At 36.3% G+C, this 17,544-nt stretch overlaps 1 protein-coding gene across 1 annotated transcript in view; it reads left to right on the top strand.

Moving 5' to 3' along the window:
- Positions 1-1,909: 1,909 nt before the first annotated feature.
- RTTN (rotatin) overlaps positions 1,910-17,544 on the top strand; it is a 75,306-nt gene continuing 59,671 nt past the window's right edge. The window contains exons 1-10 of the mRNA XM_072328875.1: positions 1,910-2,038; positions 2,435-2,622; positions 3,953-4,151; positions 5,817-5,906; positions 6,718-6,796; positions 8,076-8,190; positions 8,686-8,836; positions 9,967-10,132; positions 13,187-13,368; positions 17,138-17,253. Coding sequence (XP_072184976.1) covers positions 2,008-2,038; positions 2,435-2,622; positions 3,953-4,151; positions 5,817-5,906; positions 6,718-6,796; positions 8,076-8,190; positions 8,686-8,836; positions 9,967-10,132; positions 13,187-13,368; positions 17,138-17,253 — 1,317 coding nt within the window. The 5' untranslated portion in view covers positions 1,910-2,007. The remainder of the gene's footprint in view (positions 2,039-2,434; positions 2,623-3,952; positions 4,152-5,816; positions 5,907-6,717; positions 6,797-8,075; positions 8,191-8,685; positions 8,837-9,966; positions 10,133-13,186; positions 13,369-17,137; positions 17,254-17,544) is intronic.

The following is a 17,544-nucleotide window of genomic DNA, read 5'->3' as shown; positions in this document are numbered from 1 at the left end:
CCTGTATGCCCATTCATTTCTCCCCATTATCATCTCAAGTTCAATCTCTCAAAAATAAACATCAGCCCTCTAATCAATCTGCAATGTGTTATGCATCTTTACTCTGTGTTTTAGACACTCAGCTTTTTGAAAATGCCTCGTATTATGAACAAAGCAGTCTACCAAGATGGACCTGGACAGGCTGGAGGGATGGGCTGACAAGAACCTCATGAAGTTCAACAAGATGTGAAAAGTCCTCCACTTGGGGAGGAACAACCCCAGGCACCAGTATATACTGTAGGCTACCCAGCTTTTCAGAACATGGTGGGTCCTGGTGGATATCAACCTGAACATGATGCTCCTGGGCTGCATTCAGCAAAGTATTGACAGCAGCCTGAGGGAGGTAATATGATAATCATAGAATCACTCAGGTTAGAAAATACCTTAAAGATCACAGAGTCCAAACATGACAAAACCACACCACCCTTACTAACAACCCTCTGCTAAATCATGTCCCTGAGCACCACATCCAAAGTTTTTAAACACATCCAGGGATGGTGACTTAACCACCTCCCTGCAGAGCCTATTCCAGTGGTATGGCATAAGATTAAGTATATTAAGTATAAGATTAAATATATTTAGATTAAATATTAAATAGTGTGCCTAGTTCTGAGTGGTACAAAAGAGACATGGGTATATTGTAAAGAGCCTGATGAAGGGCCAACAGAAGACTGAAGCATCCCACATTTTAATTCCTGAGACAAAGGGAACTATGACTTTACAACGTGGCAAAGCTCAGAGGGGCTCATCAATGCCTATAAATACCTGAAGGGATGTTGTTGCAAAAAAGATAGAGCTAGGCTCTTTTCATTGACAGGACAAGAGCCATGGGTGCAACCTGGAACACGGAAGGCTCCCACTGAACATCAGGCAGCACCTCTGTGTTGCACAGGGGATGGAGCACTGGCACAGCCTGCCCAGAGGCTGTGGGTCTCCTCCTTGGAGACCTTTAGAAACCACCTGAATGTGGACCTGGGCACACTGCTGCTCTAAGTGGATCAGACACAGAGGCTCATTCCAATCTCAGCAACTCCCTGATTCTAAAGATCAGGTTATAAAACAAACTAACTACAAAACTATCTTTGCAGATTATACTGCAAAAAAACAAAACTACTTTTGCTTAAGATTAGGTTGCAAATACGCCTTTAAGGACAGCAGAACTTAGGATATGAAGAACTGTCATCTTAGTTATGTCAAGGCCCATCTTGCCAGGTTGGATGGGGCCCCCAGCAGCCTGGTCTAGTGTTACATGTGGAGGTTGATGGCCCTGCCTATGGTGGGGGGGGGGGGTGGTGGAGTTTCATGATCCTTGAGGTCCCTTCCAACCCAGGCCATTCTGTGATTCAAGCTGCAATTAGAACATCGATGTGGCAGCTCCCTTCTAAACAGAGAACGGCAACTGCCATGGATCCGTACCAATGCTGCAGGATGGGGAGGCGGCTGGTTGAGCTACGCAACCTTAGGAGCATCACTGCATAATCAGGCGCTGCGTTTTGATCTGTAAGGATGAAAACACAGAGACTGTTACATCGCACGGCTGGGCTCCTGCACAAACACATTTAGTTTTCTCTGTAGAATACAAAGGAACACCGTGCTGAGGAAACAGCCCAGGACTTCCCTCCACAAAAAACCCAGGGGAGGCGGCTGCAAAGCACTCCTTCCAGCCAGACAAAGTGGAAGCTCTCCACCCCGGCCCTGAGTGACCCCGCAGCAGAACACCCACTTCCCCCGCCCACCGCGGCAGCGGGGCACAGCGGGACTTGTAGTTGCTTTCCCTCCCACCCGCACGTTCTGGGGGAGTTCCCCGCTCCCAGGGTGCTCCACGCACAGCAAAGGGCGAATGAGGAAGCGGAGGGGAGGAGGGGAAGGAGGTGCGGACTACCTCTCCCATGGTGCCCCGCAGCCCGCTAGGTGCGGCGGTTAGCGGAGCCGGCGCGGTGGTTGAATTTCGGCGGGGAGAGAAGCGGGATGGAGTTGTCCTCGCTCGTCAGGAAGCTGGGTAACAACTCCCGGCTCCCTTCTGCCCGGGCACTCGCTCCGCAGCTTGCTGTGGTCCCCTCCCTTCTCTCCGCGGGCCTGTGTGTACGGCAGGTTCCCCGCTGGGCGGGCACGGGCGCGACCCGGCCGCGGGCTGCTCTGCTGCTTCCCCCGCAGGCACTGCTTCTCTCGCTGTCTTCCGGACGGAGCGGTTCGTGCCCCTCGGGCTTTTCCTTCTGCCCTCCGTAGTTAGGGAGGCTGCCTTCGAGATGGAGGCGTTTTCACACATCTTTGACAGCATTATGTTTGTCCAAATAATAATAATGATAATAAAAATGTCAGACGATCTGACATTGTTGTGTTTTCTGTTTTTTTTTTTTTTTTTTTTTTTTTTTTTTTCGTGCTTGTTTGGGGGCAGGTCATGAACTGGCAGAGATAAGAGAACGGTCTCTGAAGAGCATTCTTTTCAAATTGGATCATAACTTGGTTTCCTATGCCGATCTGGTCCATGAGAAAGTGCTTTTCCCCAGTCTCTTGGAATGGTTCAACTTTCCCATAGTGCCGATGAAGGAGGAAGTGCTGAATTTTGTGAGCAGTTTGATCAAGGTTTGGCATCCTTACATTTATTTATATTTGAACTGTATCTTTAGAATACAAAATAAAAGTGGTTGTAATTTAGTTTTAGTGTTATTTTAGTATTTTACAAAGTAGAGAGTAATAAAACCATTGTATGCAGGCAGAGAAATGAAAACTTCTTCCAGTACTTGAAGGAATAAGGTGGGGATGGCTTTAATCTAGAAGAGGGGAAGTTTAGGTTAGGTGAGTCAGAGGAAAACTTCACTTGGATAGAGGTGAGGCACAGCTGCCCACAGAAGTTGTGGTGCCCTATCCTGGAGGCACTCCAGTCCAGGTTGGATGGGGCTCTAGGCAGCTTAGCTGGTGGGGGGCAGCTCTGCCCATGGCACGGGGTGGGTGGGGATGGGTGGGCTTTGAGGGCCCTTCCAACCTAACCCATTCTATGACTTACTCTGCAGTCAGTTGGAAGGACAGTGTCTTAGTTTCAGCTGGGATGGAGTTGTTTTCTTTGGAGCGTCTGCTATGATGCTATATTTTGGTTATACCAGAAAAACAACATTGATTATGCACCCATGTTTATAGTTGCTGCTCAACAGGGCTGTGCAGAGCCAAGGCCATTCATAATGAAGGGTCCAAGGAGCTGAAGGGAAAAAGAATTAGGACAGCTGACTTAAACTGCTAAAGGGACATTCCATATCATATGACATCATGTAGAAGGAGTTCTCTTGGGGGTGGGAGCTCATCTCATTGATCTCTCTTCAGCTGCTTGGGGGCCTAGCTGGGCACTGGTCTGTGGGTGATGAGCAGTTGCTTGCCCATCACTTGTTATATACATTTATATATGTTTATCATAATTATTATCTTTCTTACTGTCTTAATAAATAGTTTTATCTCAACTCATCATTTTTTATTCCCTCCCATCTCACTGGGAAGAGGGGGAGTGAGCGAATGACTGTGTGGTGCTGAGCCACCTTCAGGGTTAAACCACAAGAGGCAGCTGGAAAATGGATTATTTTCTGGCTTTCTACTTAGTTCTGATTCTTTGGTTTCTTGTTTAGTGTTTAACTTCTGCTTGGGACAAACACTTGCACTATTCCTGAGAAATTAACAATTTAACAACATTGCAATATAGTTTTACAGAGTGATAGATAAAACTTTGCAGGAGATTTAGAGATCTTAATCTGAGTCTATCCTTGTGTTTAATCATTAAAAAGCAGCTATAAGGAGGAAATTAAAAAAAAACAAACAAACATATCCTTGACAGTGGAGAATGATCTGAATGATCTAAAATAATAAAGGTCTTTTTTTTAAAACCCTTGAAATTCTTGGCTAACTCTGTCAGTTGTTTATCTTAATGTAGCATCCACCTGCTGCTCAGAAAATGATTGGAATTGGTGCAGTGGAGTTCTTCTCTCAGCTTCGCTCTGATGTGGATCCAAACTTGCAGGCTATAATAGATGGGATAATGGATGGATTGTTTTTACTTCCTTCTGGAATTCCTACTGGTTATTTATCAGGGTGTTACCAAACTGAGTCTCAGTCTTCAGTAGGCCAACCAGGTAAGCTATATATTCAGGGGTGTTACTTATTTTGAGTGAAAATAAAATAAATGAACATCTTGTAGGCTATGAAAACCGACATTTGAAGCGTATTAGGGTGAATGTATTCTTTAGTGTGAAGTGTGTGGTTTTCTGCCAGAAAAAATATGATCTTAGCTCAGGTTGTTCTTCTCCTTTAATGGAATTCTCTGCATGAGAAAGCTCCTGTTGTTTGTAAGCAGACCTTTTGTGCATTTTCATAGTGTCTATTAACTATTTGTTACAATTTGAAAAAGACATGACATAGATTTTGAAGGTTGCTTTATGGCCATGAGTGTACCAACTTCTGAACTAATCTCTTATTAAACCACTATGTTTTGTTACCTTTCTTTGCATAGCACACTTTAAGAGGAATATAAATGTGTTTGTGTGTATATGCATATTAAAAAGCAGCAGAATTTTTTTGTGTGTGTTATGCATTATCTCCTTAGCTTTGGATAAGTACCTGTTACAGTAAAATGTGTACAGCTTGCAGAAAATGTGAGAATTGCTATTATTTATTTCTGTTGCCTAGCTTATCAGACATTACTACGATGTTATACAGTGCCACACAGATACAGTCAAGAAACAAACCCACAAAGTCTTTTTCTGCATTAAAAATTTAGACATAAAGTATAAAGGAGGGAAGTAATAACCATGGAAGTCCTTGCCCGATCCTTCCAGTTCTTGTGAGAAAGATGTGGATGCTGTACTGTACAGTGTAATAACAGTCCTATCTTTGTCACTCACACTGTGCAATCTCACAGATGTAAGTAACATTTTTTTAATTGCTTCTGCAATCTGTCCAATAATTGGAATTTCAGATTGCCAGAACGATATTCACTGATTTTTATTTTTTATTCTGAGTCCCAGTAAGAGTTAGGCAAGATTTTAATCTAGGATTTACTGTGAGGAGTAATGTACTGATCTGTTACATATGCATGCTTAAACTATACCAATTTTCCTAATTGAAATATCACACACAGTTCCTATTTTTTGCTGTAAGTTGCATTAAATTGTGTAGATGAAATTGCCTGAGTACTTAACAATAGGTGTTGTGTTTCTTTTTCAACTTCTGATATTGGGTAGAACATTGTAGATCCTGGCATTGTATGTTTTGATTCTTTGAATCAAATATTGTAATCAAACATGTTCTGGAGGACAGATTACATTCAGTGCTGTGCATATTTTGCTGTATAGTTTGTATATTGATTTACATATGTTAAATATTAATATACATATATACACACATGTATACATATATAAAGGGGACTTAACCTTTCAGCTGACTTGAAAATGCAGCAGTTTTGGTAGAGGGAGGCTTCTAGTAGCTAATTGTAAATGTAGCTTTTATTAGTACACAGCTAGACTAGAGTAAAACATTTTCTTCACTGCTACTTCTCACTTAGGCAATAGACTTTGTGTAATTATTTTCACTACTACTTATATGGTATGAAAAGTAGTGTATGAATAACAGTTGGAAAATATTGTTATAAAAAGCAGATATCACACTTTTGTTTTTTTTCCCCATTTTGGTTTCCTGAGGCTAATTGAAATCATTTTTATTGTTAGGGAAATAAGGAAGAAGTGAAGATAAATTGACTTGTTTGCTTGTACAATTTACTCACAATTTACTCTTTATTTTAGTTCTGCCTCAAGAAGAATTATTTACTGGATATTTTGGTCAAGAGAGAAGTCATATGCGCCAATTAGAAATACCTCTGAAAAGAACACTTGGTAAGTGTAGTTAAAGACTATAAATTTGATTACAGAAGGTGCTTAGAAATGTTATTTAGATTGAATTGAATTACAATTATTAATGCTGACTATTCTCGTTATTGTGTTAAAAGGCATATAAAAATGATGTTGTAATAGATCTTTTTCTTCTCTAGTAAATAGTATAACTATCAGAATATGTAAAACACCTTAGAATAGCCTGTACTTCAACAAAGTAGTCTAAAAAAAAAAATGAAGTAGCTTAAATTGCTAATGCTTTTTCAGAAGATCTGTGTTCCGTAATCAAGTGTGTCTAAGTACCTTTTCACTAATAAAACTCTTAACTCTGAAATACCTTTCTATTTTCAGAAAACTGGGTAGTGCTTTAGAAATCTTTACCTTTTGCCTAAATGGTATCCAATATTATGCTCCAATTTATTTAAAATATGAAAATATTTAATTAACTGGAAAATAAAGGCCAATATTACTCAGACAAGTCTTTGCCTGCATTGATATGCTAGTAGCAATTTCCATGCCAGTATCATATTTAACATATAATAAATATATATCTGAGAAATATATTTTAAAAACTGATTTTGGAGTTACTGCATGTTAAGTACTAGCTTACTTTTTATCATTGGATGAACTATATTTAAAATTGTAGAATAACTGTTAGAAAAATTAATTTTTAAAATAACTTTCAAGTTATTTTCAGATGGCATATAGTTCATATATGTTTCAACTTTGCTACAGAAATACACAGTTTATGATTTCAGTAAAGTATACTCTAAAATGTCTTCTCTCTTATGTTTGATTTTGTTTGTTTTTGCAGCGAAATGCTTGAAATTTTCCACATTTCCTTGGCTAACTCTTACTTCAACAGATAGACACATTCTGTCATCAAATGAAAGGTACAGTTATAATGCATTAGAGTTTGGTTGTAGTTTTTATTTTTACTGGACAACAGGATTCTAAATTTTTGTATGTTTTCTTAATTAGGCTGTTTCTGTAAATAACTAATGAGTTAATTTTTTACAAATGATTTTTAATACTGCACTGAAGCTTTGTGGAGCAGATAAAGAGTGATATGCAATAGGACAGATTTCTTGTTAATATCTGTATTAATTCTGGATGTTGAATTCATAATGTTTTTTTTGTTCATAGTGTTTCACCTGTCTGAATTTGTCAAGTGAATAAAAGATGTTGTCCAGTTAATTTTAGAGCAAAATCGTTGCCTCCCCACTTGTCAGGGAAATCCATAGTTCTGATAGTAAACTGACAGGATTTAGATCAAGTTTAGTTCTGTTGCTTTCAGACACTGAAGCCTTTAAATCTCCTTTTTGCAGTGATTTTTTTTTTGTTGTTTTCTGTTTTTAAAGATTTGCATAGTGAACCAATGTTTGAAGTGGCCCAAAGAAAGGTCTGGAGCTGGGATTCCTGATTTCTAGCATAGCTAGCAATGCAGTATGAAGAACTGGTTTATTTAACAGGTTCTATTTAACTGTCATGTTTCTTGCGAAATACTTTCACTTTTTACATTTCAAAAGGCTTAGGAAGCTGGAAAAACTCTGTAATACATCAAATCCTTTATGTTTGAGTCTAGAAAAAGAGCTTAGAAGCTTGAAATGGGTTGTGTTTAAATTGTTAACAGTGTTTTCCCAAATAGTAAAAATAGAAAAAATGATGTAGAATGTGGAAAAGACTGTTACTTACTGTGCTATGTTTTAGAGAATAGCTACTAGATTTCTCTATATAACTTTCCACATATGTAATTCAAGTGTTTTGAAGTTGTACATAAACCTTGCTAATGGAGAAAAACTTGGGAGGTGTTAGATTGCTTGCTGCATACCACTGTGATCATCACTAGCTTCATGGGGAGTTTCCAGTATTTCTTACTTCAATTTCCAATTCAGAATCAATAAAGTTATTTCTCTTATGGAAACTTAATTTTGTATGACAGTGGGATTGGAGATATTCTTTATTGTATACAGAATTAGCATAGCTAAGGAATAACTCAAGTATAAAAATTGCATGGCAGTAGAATTACATCACTTTTTTTATTTATTTACTATTTTTTTGGTTCTTCAGTGTTGTGATTATCTATTTCTTGTAGAGACTTGCCCAAACTAATGATTATGATTACTTCTTTTTTGTTTTTAATGCATGTTTAAACACTAACTGTAATTTTAGCTCTTTAAGAAGCAGCAACCAAAGCTTAATTTGGAGCACATGTGAACTTCTTCAAGATGTGATTATGCAAGATTTTCCAGCTGAGATCTTCCTTCAGAGACCAAAGATTGTACAGGCAAGTATTAACTTTGGATTTAAGGTTTTATTTTTTTTTAATATCACTTTTGCAAAATAAGAACAGTTGTAAATGCTATAACTTGTTTCTAAATAAAATAGCTTAACAATGCAAATATATTTTAGTTAAAATATTATATTGGTGGTAATATCTATATTGTTGATCAGTACTTAAGTGTATTGTAGAAATTATGTTATCTCTTTCTGTTAAGGTAAAATTGCGTTCCTGTCATACACACACCATTTAAGGGCTTCCCATAATGACAACAATGGTTTCATTAGAAATATAATGTGAAGATCAGGACTTATGAGTCCTTAGGATAGTCTTGTATTCAATAAGAAAACATTAGTTAAGCCTATTTATTCTGTGCTGTGATCTTTAAACACTTGGGAACATTTGTGAATTGCATTTAATGTGAAGATCTTAGAGACATGATTTTCATGAAAGCGTATTATAATTCAGCTATCAGTGTTAATGGTTTTGTATTATTTGCAGAGCCTTTTATCTCTACTAAACCTAGCTTTTGGAGGAGATGGAAGACATCGATTAGCTTTACAGGCTGTATCGTGTCTACAACAGCTGTGCATCTTGTTAAAAGGCAGACTTAACTTCCACAAAGATCCAAGTTTTTTTTCCACTGAGCAGGGTAGGTGTGTCTAAATATTTGGAATAATGTTGTGTTTTTTGCTACAGGTGAGATTGTCTATTTTAGAAAAAAATGCACCTCTTTATAGCAAATCTTATAAAACTGTTCTGGTAGTTGATGGAGTTCAGTGCTGTCTATGTCATTAAATATTCCTAGAATACTTACATTGCTTAAAAATTATTTTAAGATTAAATTTACTGATTGTATTGTTTCACACGATTCTCTGCATCAGTCATTTTCAGTATACAACTTTTGACTTCAACAGGAGAGGGATTTAAAATAATATTAAATGAAATATTTAAGATAAAAGTAGGCAACTTTTGAATTTCAGGTTTTTGAGCTTCTAGCGCTTAGCAACTTACTTAGAAATTGCTTCAGCCATGGTAACTTTTTTTGTATTCTGATGACTGAAAATAATTTAATAATTTTTTTTTTCAGAAATTACAATTATTGAGGCTATTTCTCAATGTTCATAATGCTTAAAATTTGTAGATTTAATAATGTAGATTGTTTGTAAGGATTTTTCCATTTCCATTTTGTCAGATAAATTTAATCGATTTTGTTTCTCTGAAATGGCAGTCTGGCTCTCTTCAGAAGATTGTCGCTATAATTGGTGACGATCTCAATAAATTCTGTTTAGCTGTGTCTTTACTAATTCCATTGTAACATCAACAAATCCAATAGCCATGGTCAGAGACTATATCAGTATTTTGGTCTTATATTAAGTAAGTCTTCATGATAGCTCTCTTTTCCTAAATTGATATCTGTAACTTGATTTCTTTGACTGCAGCCGTTTATTTGAATGCTGCGTTTATTTGAAGCTTATGCAACTTAAGAATGTTTTTGTTTACTGTGCAGCTCTAAGACTAAAATAGAGTTAATAAAATATGGCATGGAATTTTTCTATATAGCTTTTTTTTTTTAATGTAAGATTTATGATTAAACTATGATTAAATTGAGTTTCCAGACTCTCCTACATGCCAGTGATAGGTTGTCCTAGCTTGCCAATATTTACTTATACATTTCAATGCTCTGCCTTAATTACTTTTGCCATTACTTGATTATTTAATATCTTTAAGATAAAATAGTCTTTATGATTCCTTTAATGGGTCTATATAATTTTTACAAAGGCACAATTTCCCAGAATTCTTCTCTATCTTACTGTGAAGAAGCAAGAGGTGCTCCTCGTTCTCAGAATCCATCACCTGGGAGTAGTAGTCCTCGGCCGTCTGTGATTGGGCGGACAGTTCAGCGTCCTAGAGGAGACGGTCAAGATTGGGATGCAGCATCTTCTAGGTGAATAAAATCAGAAATAAAATTGAATTTTAATTAAAAATTATTAATACTGAATTATGTAATGAGCTCTCTACCTGTATTTGGGATCATGTGAGAGTTTTATTAACCAGTTAAATTCAATTCATTTTTATGGAAATGTTGTCAGGTTACACGAAGAACTAAACAGTTCTTTAAATAGTGTTGTGAGTAGTGTGTAAGATTAGTTACACCTGCCATATTCATAAACTGGCAGCATGCCCTTGTGGCTAAGAAGGACCCCTGTGGCGCAGTGAAGGAGCCCCGGTGGCGCAATGGTATAAAGTGCTGCTTGCAGCACTGGAAGGCCCGGGTTCGAATCCCCCCTGTGGCGCAGGGGGTAGAAGTGCCGCTTCGCTACACAGAGGGCTAGAAACCCGTGAGTTGGACTCGATGATCTCTAAGGTCCCTTCCAACTTGCATGATACTATGATATGATGATGACAACAGTATCCTGCAGCTCAGTAAAAACAGCTGGTTGAAGAAGGTTGTCTTCTGCTCTGCCCTGGTGAAACCACATCAGGAGCACTGTGTCCTGTTATGGGCTCTCCAATTCGAGAAGGACAGGGTGGTACTGGAGAGTGTCTCGTAGAGGGCTACAAAAGTGATTGGAGCCTGAAGAATCTTCCTTATGAGGAAAGGCTGAGAGATCTGGAGCGGTTCAGCTTGGAGAAGGGAAGGAAGAAAAGGGAAGGTGGGGGTGGGGGGGAAATATTGCCAATGCTTATAAATATCTAATGCATACCAGTCAGGTGGATGGGGCCAGGCCCTTTTCAGTAGTGCCCAGTGACAGAAAAAGGGGCAATGGGAACAAACTGGAGCATAGGAAGTTCCATACAAACTTGAGTTAAAACTTCTTTAAGGATGATAGAGCACCAGAACAGGCTACCTGGAAAGATAGTGGAGTCTCCTTCTCTGAAGATATTCAAAACTTGCCTGGATGCTTTTCAGTGCAACCTAATCTAGGGAATTTCCTTTTGCAGAGTGATTGGACTAAATGCACTCCAGAGGTCACTTCCAATGATTTTGTATTTCTGAACTTAACTGACATTTTTTAAAAAAAGTCTTAGTTCTTACTGTGCTGTTATTGCATCCATTTGTAAGACACACAAATGTTTATTCAGACTTTGCTGTAAATTCTGGGATTTTTCTTCATCATTTGACTCCACAAGTTTTTAAAAATTGAATGACCATCATGTAGGTAACAGTGTACAGTATGATCAAAAATACTACACTGTATGACTTCTGACAAACTCTTTAAATTTTGGTGCTGAATCTGACAACAAATTTTATCTCTGTATCTCCTAAAAATGAAATTAGAGATTTTCTTCATAACCTCAAAATACTGAGATTGTTGTTTGTGTGTGGATGTTACTCACCTTGATATAACAGGCTTAAAGCAATTTAAGTTCCTGGGAATCCATATTATGTGCTTATTGATAATTCTTTTTGAGTCTTCAGGGAATATTGACTTAATGGTTGAGTAACTCTTATGAAAATACAATGATTTTACAGATGAGAACACTTCATGTATTTAGTTGTATATGCATCTTGAGAGTCCTTGTGTTAAAAAATTATTTTTACTCACATTAGGTAGGGTTGTATTTAGGTTTTATTATGTAGCCAGTACATCACTTTAAGTAACCTATGTTCTTTATATACCCAAGGACCCGACTGTTTTCCCAGCTTTAATAGTTAAAGGGTTAGTAATAATTGGTTCCTATTGCACAAGAGAGAGGCACGACTCTATCAATCGTTCTAGTAAGGAGATCTATGTAAAGGTGTCAGTTGAGATTGTGATAATGAACCTTTTAAACAGCAATAATTTACTAACAGTCTAAGGCCGTATTTTGAGCTATTTATGAAGTCACATTTTTGTATTGTCACATCCTGTCTGCTGCTGTCCCTGAAACCCATTTCTTGCGAGTATATAATTTAGTTCAGAGATAACAACAGAAAACATAGTTGAGCAGAAATGATGTTTAAGGAAACAGTGAAGCAGGAATTACTATGATGCTTTAACATTCATGATTCTAACATGGAACAGCTATTGTTAGTGATTCTTTTTCAACGTAATTGTAACATAAACTATATTTGTTTACTGTCATTCTCTAAGTAACTATTTTTTTCCTTGTTCTTGAATCTTGAGACTCTTCAATCTGTGTGTTTGTCTGTTTCAAATTCTGCCTGGAAATTTAACCTTTCCTCTTCTGAATTGTTTTTGATTGATACCTCTCCTTTCTTACCCTCCGGTAAGTACAATCGAAACCTCTACATATTGCTGAACTCTCCTATTCTGCTTGTGGTCTTCAGTCATCCTCTTAATCTGTTAGCTTTCAGACCCATTTTACAATCAGGTGGTTAAAATAACAGTCCTGCCACAGTTCAGTTTTTTTAGGTTGCTTAACAACAAAAAAACTCTGTGAAAGTCACACTGATTGCTAAGGCAAATAAAAAGTATTCATGTTTTTAGGACATTACTTATTTTAATTCAATTAATTATAATGCAGACAACATAATTCTTTTCGAAAGTATGTAGAAAATAAGAAAGTAGTGATTTATTTTTGTTTTTTAGCAATGCATACTTGATTATCTTGGGGAAGGAATAATTTTCTGTTTTACAGTGAAAGGAGAAGCACTAAGTGCTTATTTAACAAAGAGTACTCTGTTTTCCTTCTAAGAATTCTGTGGCTAGCTGTGTGGAATAATCTTAATGATTTAGATTGAAATTTGATTCAGTAAGTGGCCTTGCCTCAAGCATCTGTTAGATTTTTTTCATTTAAAAAAAAAAAGCTACAAATCAATTTTTTTTTTCTCGTATAATGTTGTAACTCTTTATTGGGAAAAAAAGTCAAGTACAAAATTCCCCATTTCCTGCAACACCTATTGGGTATTGGTAAGGAATGATATGCTGTATAGAAGGAAGATGTTAAAATGCCTATTGTCATCTTTAACTAATGTGCATTTATCACCTTTCTTTGCAAGGGTAAACACTGTTTCATTTTTATTTTTAATTTTTTTTTTTTTTGCCATTTTAAGTGGAAACAGTACTCAAGCAAATGTGGACTCGAGAATCTCTCTACGTTCTCCACTTGGCGCAGGACATGCTGACCTACCCGATATTGAAAATGAGGACACTTTGGAATTACAGATGAAGCAGTTCAGCCTTCCTCAGTTCTGTGTTTCCATCTTGGAAAATGCTATACCTCTTCTAAGAACAGGTGAGAAATTTTTGAACATTATGTTTCTCTTTAACCTTTCTATATCTGTACCAGCCTGTAAGGATGTTGGTATTATGAGATGTTGATGATTACTGATACATGGTAGTTAATTATAGCAGTTCTTTTCTAGAGTTTTTGTCTAGGTTGTAAGGCTTGAATCATTTGGTTGATTTTCATATTTTCTGCAGAAGCTTAAGGTGCTTTTTATTGATGATTGTGAGTAGTGATAGGGAAAAAGTGGGGGTGTGTTGTGAAAAACTGCATAGTGGAATAAAATGTCACTTGAGAAGAAGGACAAATAACCACACTTAACAGCATGCTTTTCAGTCTCTTTGAGTCTGTGGGTTTTTTCCCCGTTCAAGAAATAAACAAAAACTCTGGAAAAAGTTTGTTTTCATGGTATTTGCAATAATGAATTACAATTGCGTGTGAAGGGAGAAACATACATAAAGGTTGCTAAAGATTTTTATTTTAACTGAAAGGTTCTATGTTCCAAAAGCTTTTGTTAGACAGTTGTTTTGGTCTTAGGTTGTCTAAAATAGCACTTAGTTGTAAAACTGTCATCAACAAAGGTATTGGTTTGGAAATATGTATCGATCTCTGGCTAGAATAGTAGTCCAAATTATTTTGGTAATAAAACAAGCTCATATTAATGAAATGTTTGCTCTTTTCCTTTTGGAGTATTGAAAATTTTAAATATTCAAATAGTAACTCTTCACAAGCACATTCATGGTCTACAAAATTTACTTTCCACCTTCTCAATTTCTTGCAGTTGTCATTTCAAATCTGCAGGCATATAAGCACTAAGTGAATCTTTTCGTAATTGAATGTTTGTTTCAAGTTTTTTTCTTTGCATATTAGAGAACTAAAATAGATCCATTTTCAGATGAAGTTAGTCTTTTCTGTTGCCCTCAGTTTTATTGCTTTTTTTTTTTTTTCTAGTACTTAGTTTCTTTTTTCCACTGCTGTAATGAGATATAGATGAGAAAACATTTTTTTTTATCCCTTTTTTCATCCTGTTCCCATTGATCTGAAACCCTGTGATGTGTAGTCTCACTGTGACATTGTGAGACAGGGATATGTAGTAATGCCCTGTTCTCATGTAATAGTGTTTTCTGATTTTATTTTACTTTTCAGTAAAGTTGACAGGCATGTTTATTAGCATCATTACCACCTTAACATGGTATAAAATAGTCTTACTTTTTCTTCCAAATGTTTAAATTACTAAGTGAAAGGAAATTAATAAGTGTACTGTAAAATTCACTTATTTTATGTATTTTACGATATAATGTCTTTTGGTTAAGCTCAAATTCTGTTCTTTGTTGAGATGGGAATTCTTTACTGTACTGACCTGGCTTGTGACATGGAGTCATTTCAGATACCAGTAGTTGGTTGGTTGGTTGGATGGTGGTTTGTTTTTTTTTCTTTTTTTTTTTTTTTTTTGTTGGTTGTTTGTTTACTTTGTTTTGGTTTTGTTGTTAGCTTTAAGCTATCTTGTTGGTCTTAAGTTTAGTGGTTTATAGCCAGTGTTAATACTGGATGTTTTAAAGACAGTTTCTCTACATTCATTTGTATTTGGTCTGTCTGCCTCTGATTAACATAGGTCGTCATTATTCTTGCTATCCATAAGAATTGTATTAGCTGGTTTAAAACAATTAGAAGTGATATGTGTATGTATGTCTGTTGGCATTGATGGCTCCTTGTTGTATCTGCCACCCTTGCTGGCACTACCTACAGTTACTGTGGGAATGAATACATGTAATGCACTCATCTTTATTTGTGATAGTTTCTAAGCAGGTTGTTGTCGGGAGAGATGGTTACACTTGAGTTTCCATTTTGTTTAATATTTGTGAATTTTCTTAGATCTGAAGATAACAATTTGCTGAACAAGTCAGTTTGTAAAGCTGTATATAGTTATTTCAATTTTGAATTTGTTATTTGGTTAATTATATCATTTACTGTGTTCTTTGGTAGAAAATACCAGCATTACATGGTGAGTGGAATTTATGTTTAATATATATATTATTTATATTAGTCTAATGTAGAAACATATATATATATTAATTAAGCTAGATTATTCTGGAAAAAAACATAATGGTACTGACTCTGTCCTACTTGATAATGAAAAATAATATGACTACCTGTTGCATCTATTAACTGATTCTTATGGTGGTCCTGAGTTTGTACTAGCCTATAAAGTTGGAACAGTGGGGTCAGCATTTTAATTAATTAATTAATGTTGGTATTTCTGTTATTGTTTATAAAGTATTTTCCTTATCATCTGATGTCACTGTGCTCATTTCTGGTATGGTGTGAAAAAGTCACTGCTTGATTGGGAAAACAGCTTTTCCAAAGCTGGCGACTAGCTACGGAAGTCATGCAATGAATTTTGAGATGCAATATAAGCAGAATAAATTATGTAGGTGAAAGTGGTTTCCTTTATTATATCAATTAGTATCCTTGCATGCTGCAGAGCTTTTGTTATATTTGCAGTACTTTTCAGGACTGACAGATGATCTGTCTGTAGATCATCTAAAAACAGTGCTAAAAAATATGTATTATTGCAGTTGTAATGTGTACTATTGTATGAACTTTCATCTTTCTCACTACATTTTTTTACCTGAAGCATACCAACAAGGCTTCTGCATAGTGTAACATCTACAAAATGTAGATAAATTATTTTTTGTTCTCTCTTCTAACACATGCTATAGCGAGCCATGAACTCGCTTTTTTAAATTAAAAAAAAAAAAAAAAGATTTTGAGGGATATATGCTCTTTATTGAAATTTAAAAGGGAATTGAGAAAGTTCAGTGGTACGTAGAATTCATCCAAGTCTTTAAATAGAAGTAGTCATAGAGCCAACAGTTGAGCAATGTCAACTATTTGGGGCAAACTGTCACTTTCTGTTTCCATAGGATGCCAGACATCCTGGGCATCCTCTGTTTTCTGTTTGTGAATGAGCTTGGTCTTGTTCCAGGAGTTCTGCGTTGTTTTTCATGAAACCTACTAGTCTTTCACTGTTTTTTCTCTAATTATTTGTGGGCATGGGGCAGGGGCTGTATTTATAGTAAGTTTAGGCTGTGTAGTTTTAATCTTTGGCCAGGTTTATTTGTGATCATATGTCCAAGCATAACACTGTACCAAGTAAGAAGTTATCTAATAAACAGACCTAAATAGCCTCCTATGAAGAGATACCGAGTCCGAAAGTGTCATGGAAAAAAATGAATATTTGACATGAGGGAGAAGATGTTGTGGAGGATAGGTACAAGCAGAGAAAGTGGTATTCATCTTCTTGCCTTTCAGAAATAGATCTCACGTAAAACAGTCCAAGAGGAAAGTCAATCCTTATGTAATTAAGCAAATTATCAGGAATAGGCGATATATTTTGTATATCTGTAACCAATCTCTATTGATGGGTGGTGGTAGAAGTAAGTAGCTATTCTGAACTTTATTGAAGTGTAGCGGTTGTATTTTACAGCAATAATAACATGTTATCCTCTAGGATATAAGCAAATGCAGAGTTCTTTTTAAATTTAGATAATGGTTTTAGTGTCTTGCATTGTGATTCCGTTTTTTCCTAGCTGTTGACTTCTGCTAGAAGACAGTTTGCTGGTTGAGAGTAGTTAGCATTAATTTAACAGAGGGATACTACAGGAAAATCAAAATTGCAGTATTTCAGATTTAGAATACTTTGTTCAATGTGATGTTGTCTGAATATCATAATATATTATTTTGCTTGTATTCAAATTTATCCTCTAATTTGTATTAGGCAGCAGGAGGATGACGATGGAAGTTCTTGAGTTGCTTGTGGAAGACCTGTACCTTATTGGTGATGCAATTTCTGAGCATGTTTGGGAAGATGAGAGCCTTTTTGGATTGGAATTGGTAAGATTTCTTTAAGCTTTGGTCAGCTATATTTAATAGTCCACTTTGGTGTTTACAGTGGTTAATATATATATTTAATCTGCTCAACTATCCTTTTGAAATTCCCAAAAAGTTTAGTGCTAGCTTTCTGCCTAACGCATTCTTTTTATTTGAAGTGTAAGTTATTTCACCTCGTACTGAAATATCACTTCAGAAAAATAAATCATTAATTTTGTCATGTACTGAAAAGCCTTTAAGGAGCCATTGAGGAACACATGCAGGAAGGGATCTGAAGCATAAGTACTGACTTAT

Source organism: Excalfactoria chinensis, chromosome 2, assembly GCF_039878825.1.
Source record: "Excalfactoria chinensis isolate bCotChi1 chromosome 2, bCotChi1.hap2, whole genome shotgun sequence".
In the NCBI taxonomy this organism is placed as follows: Eukaryota; Metazoa; Chordata; class Aves; order Galliformes; family Phasianidae; genus Excalfactoria; species Excalfactoria chinensis.
The sequence above is the reverse complement of the archived record's forward strand: the minus strand, read 5'-3'. Positions and strand labels throughout refer to the sequence as shown.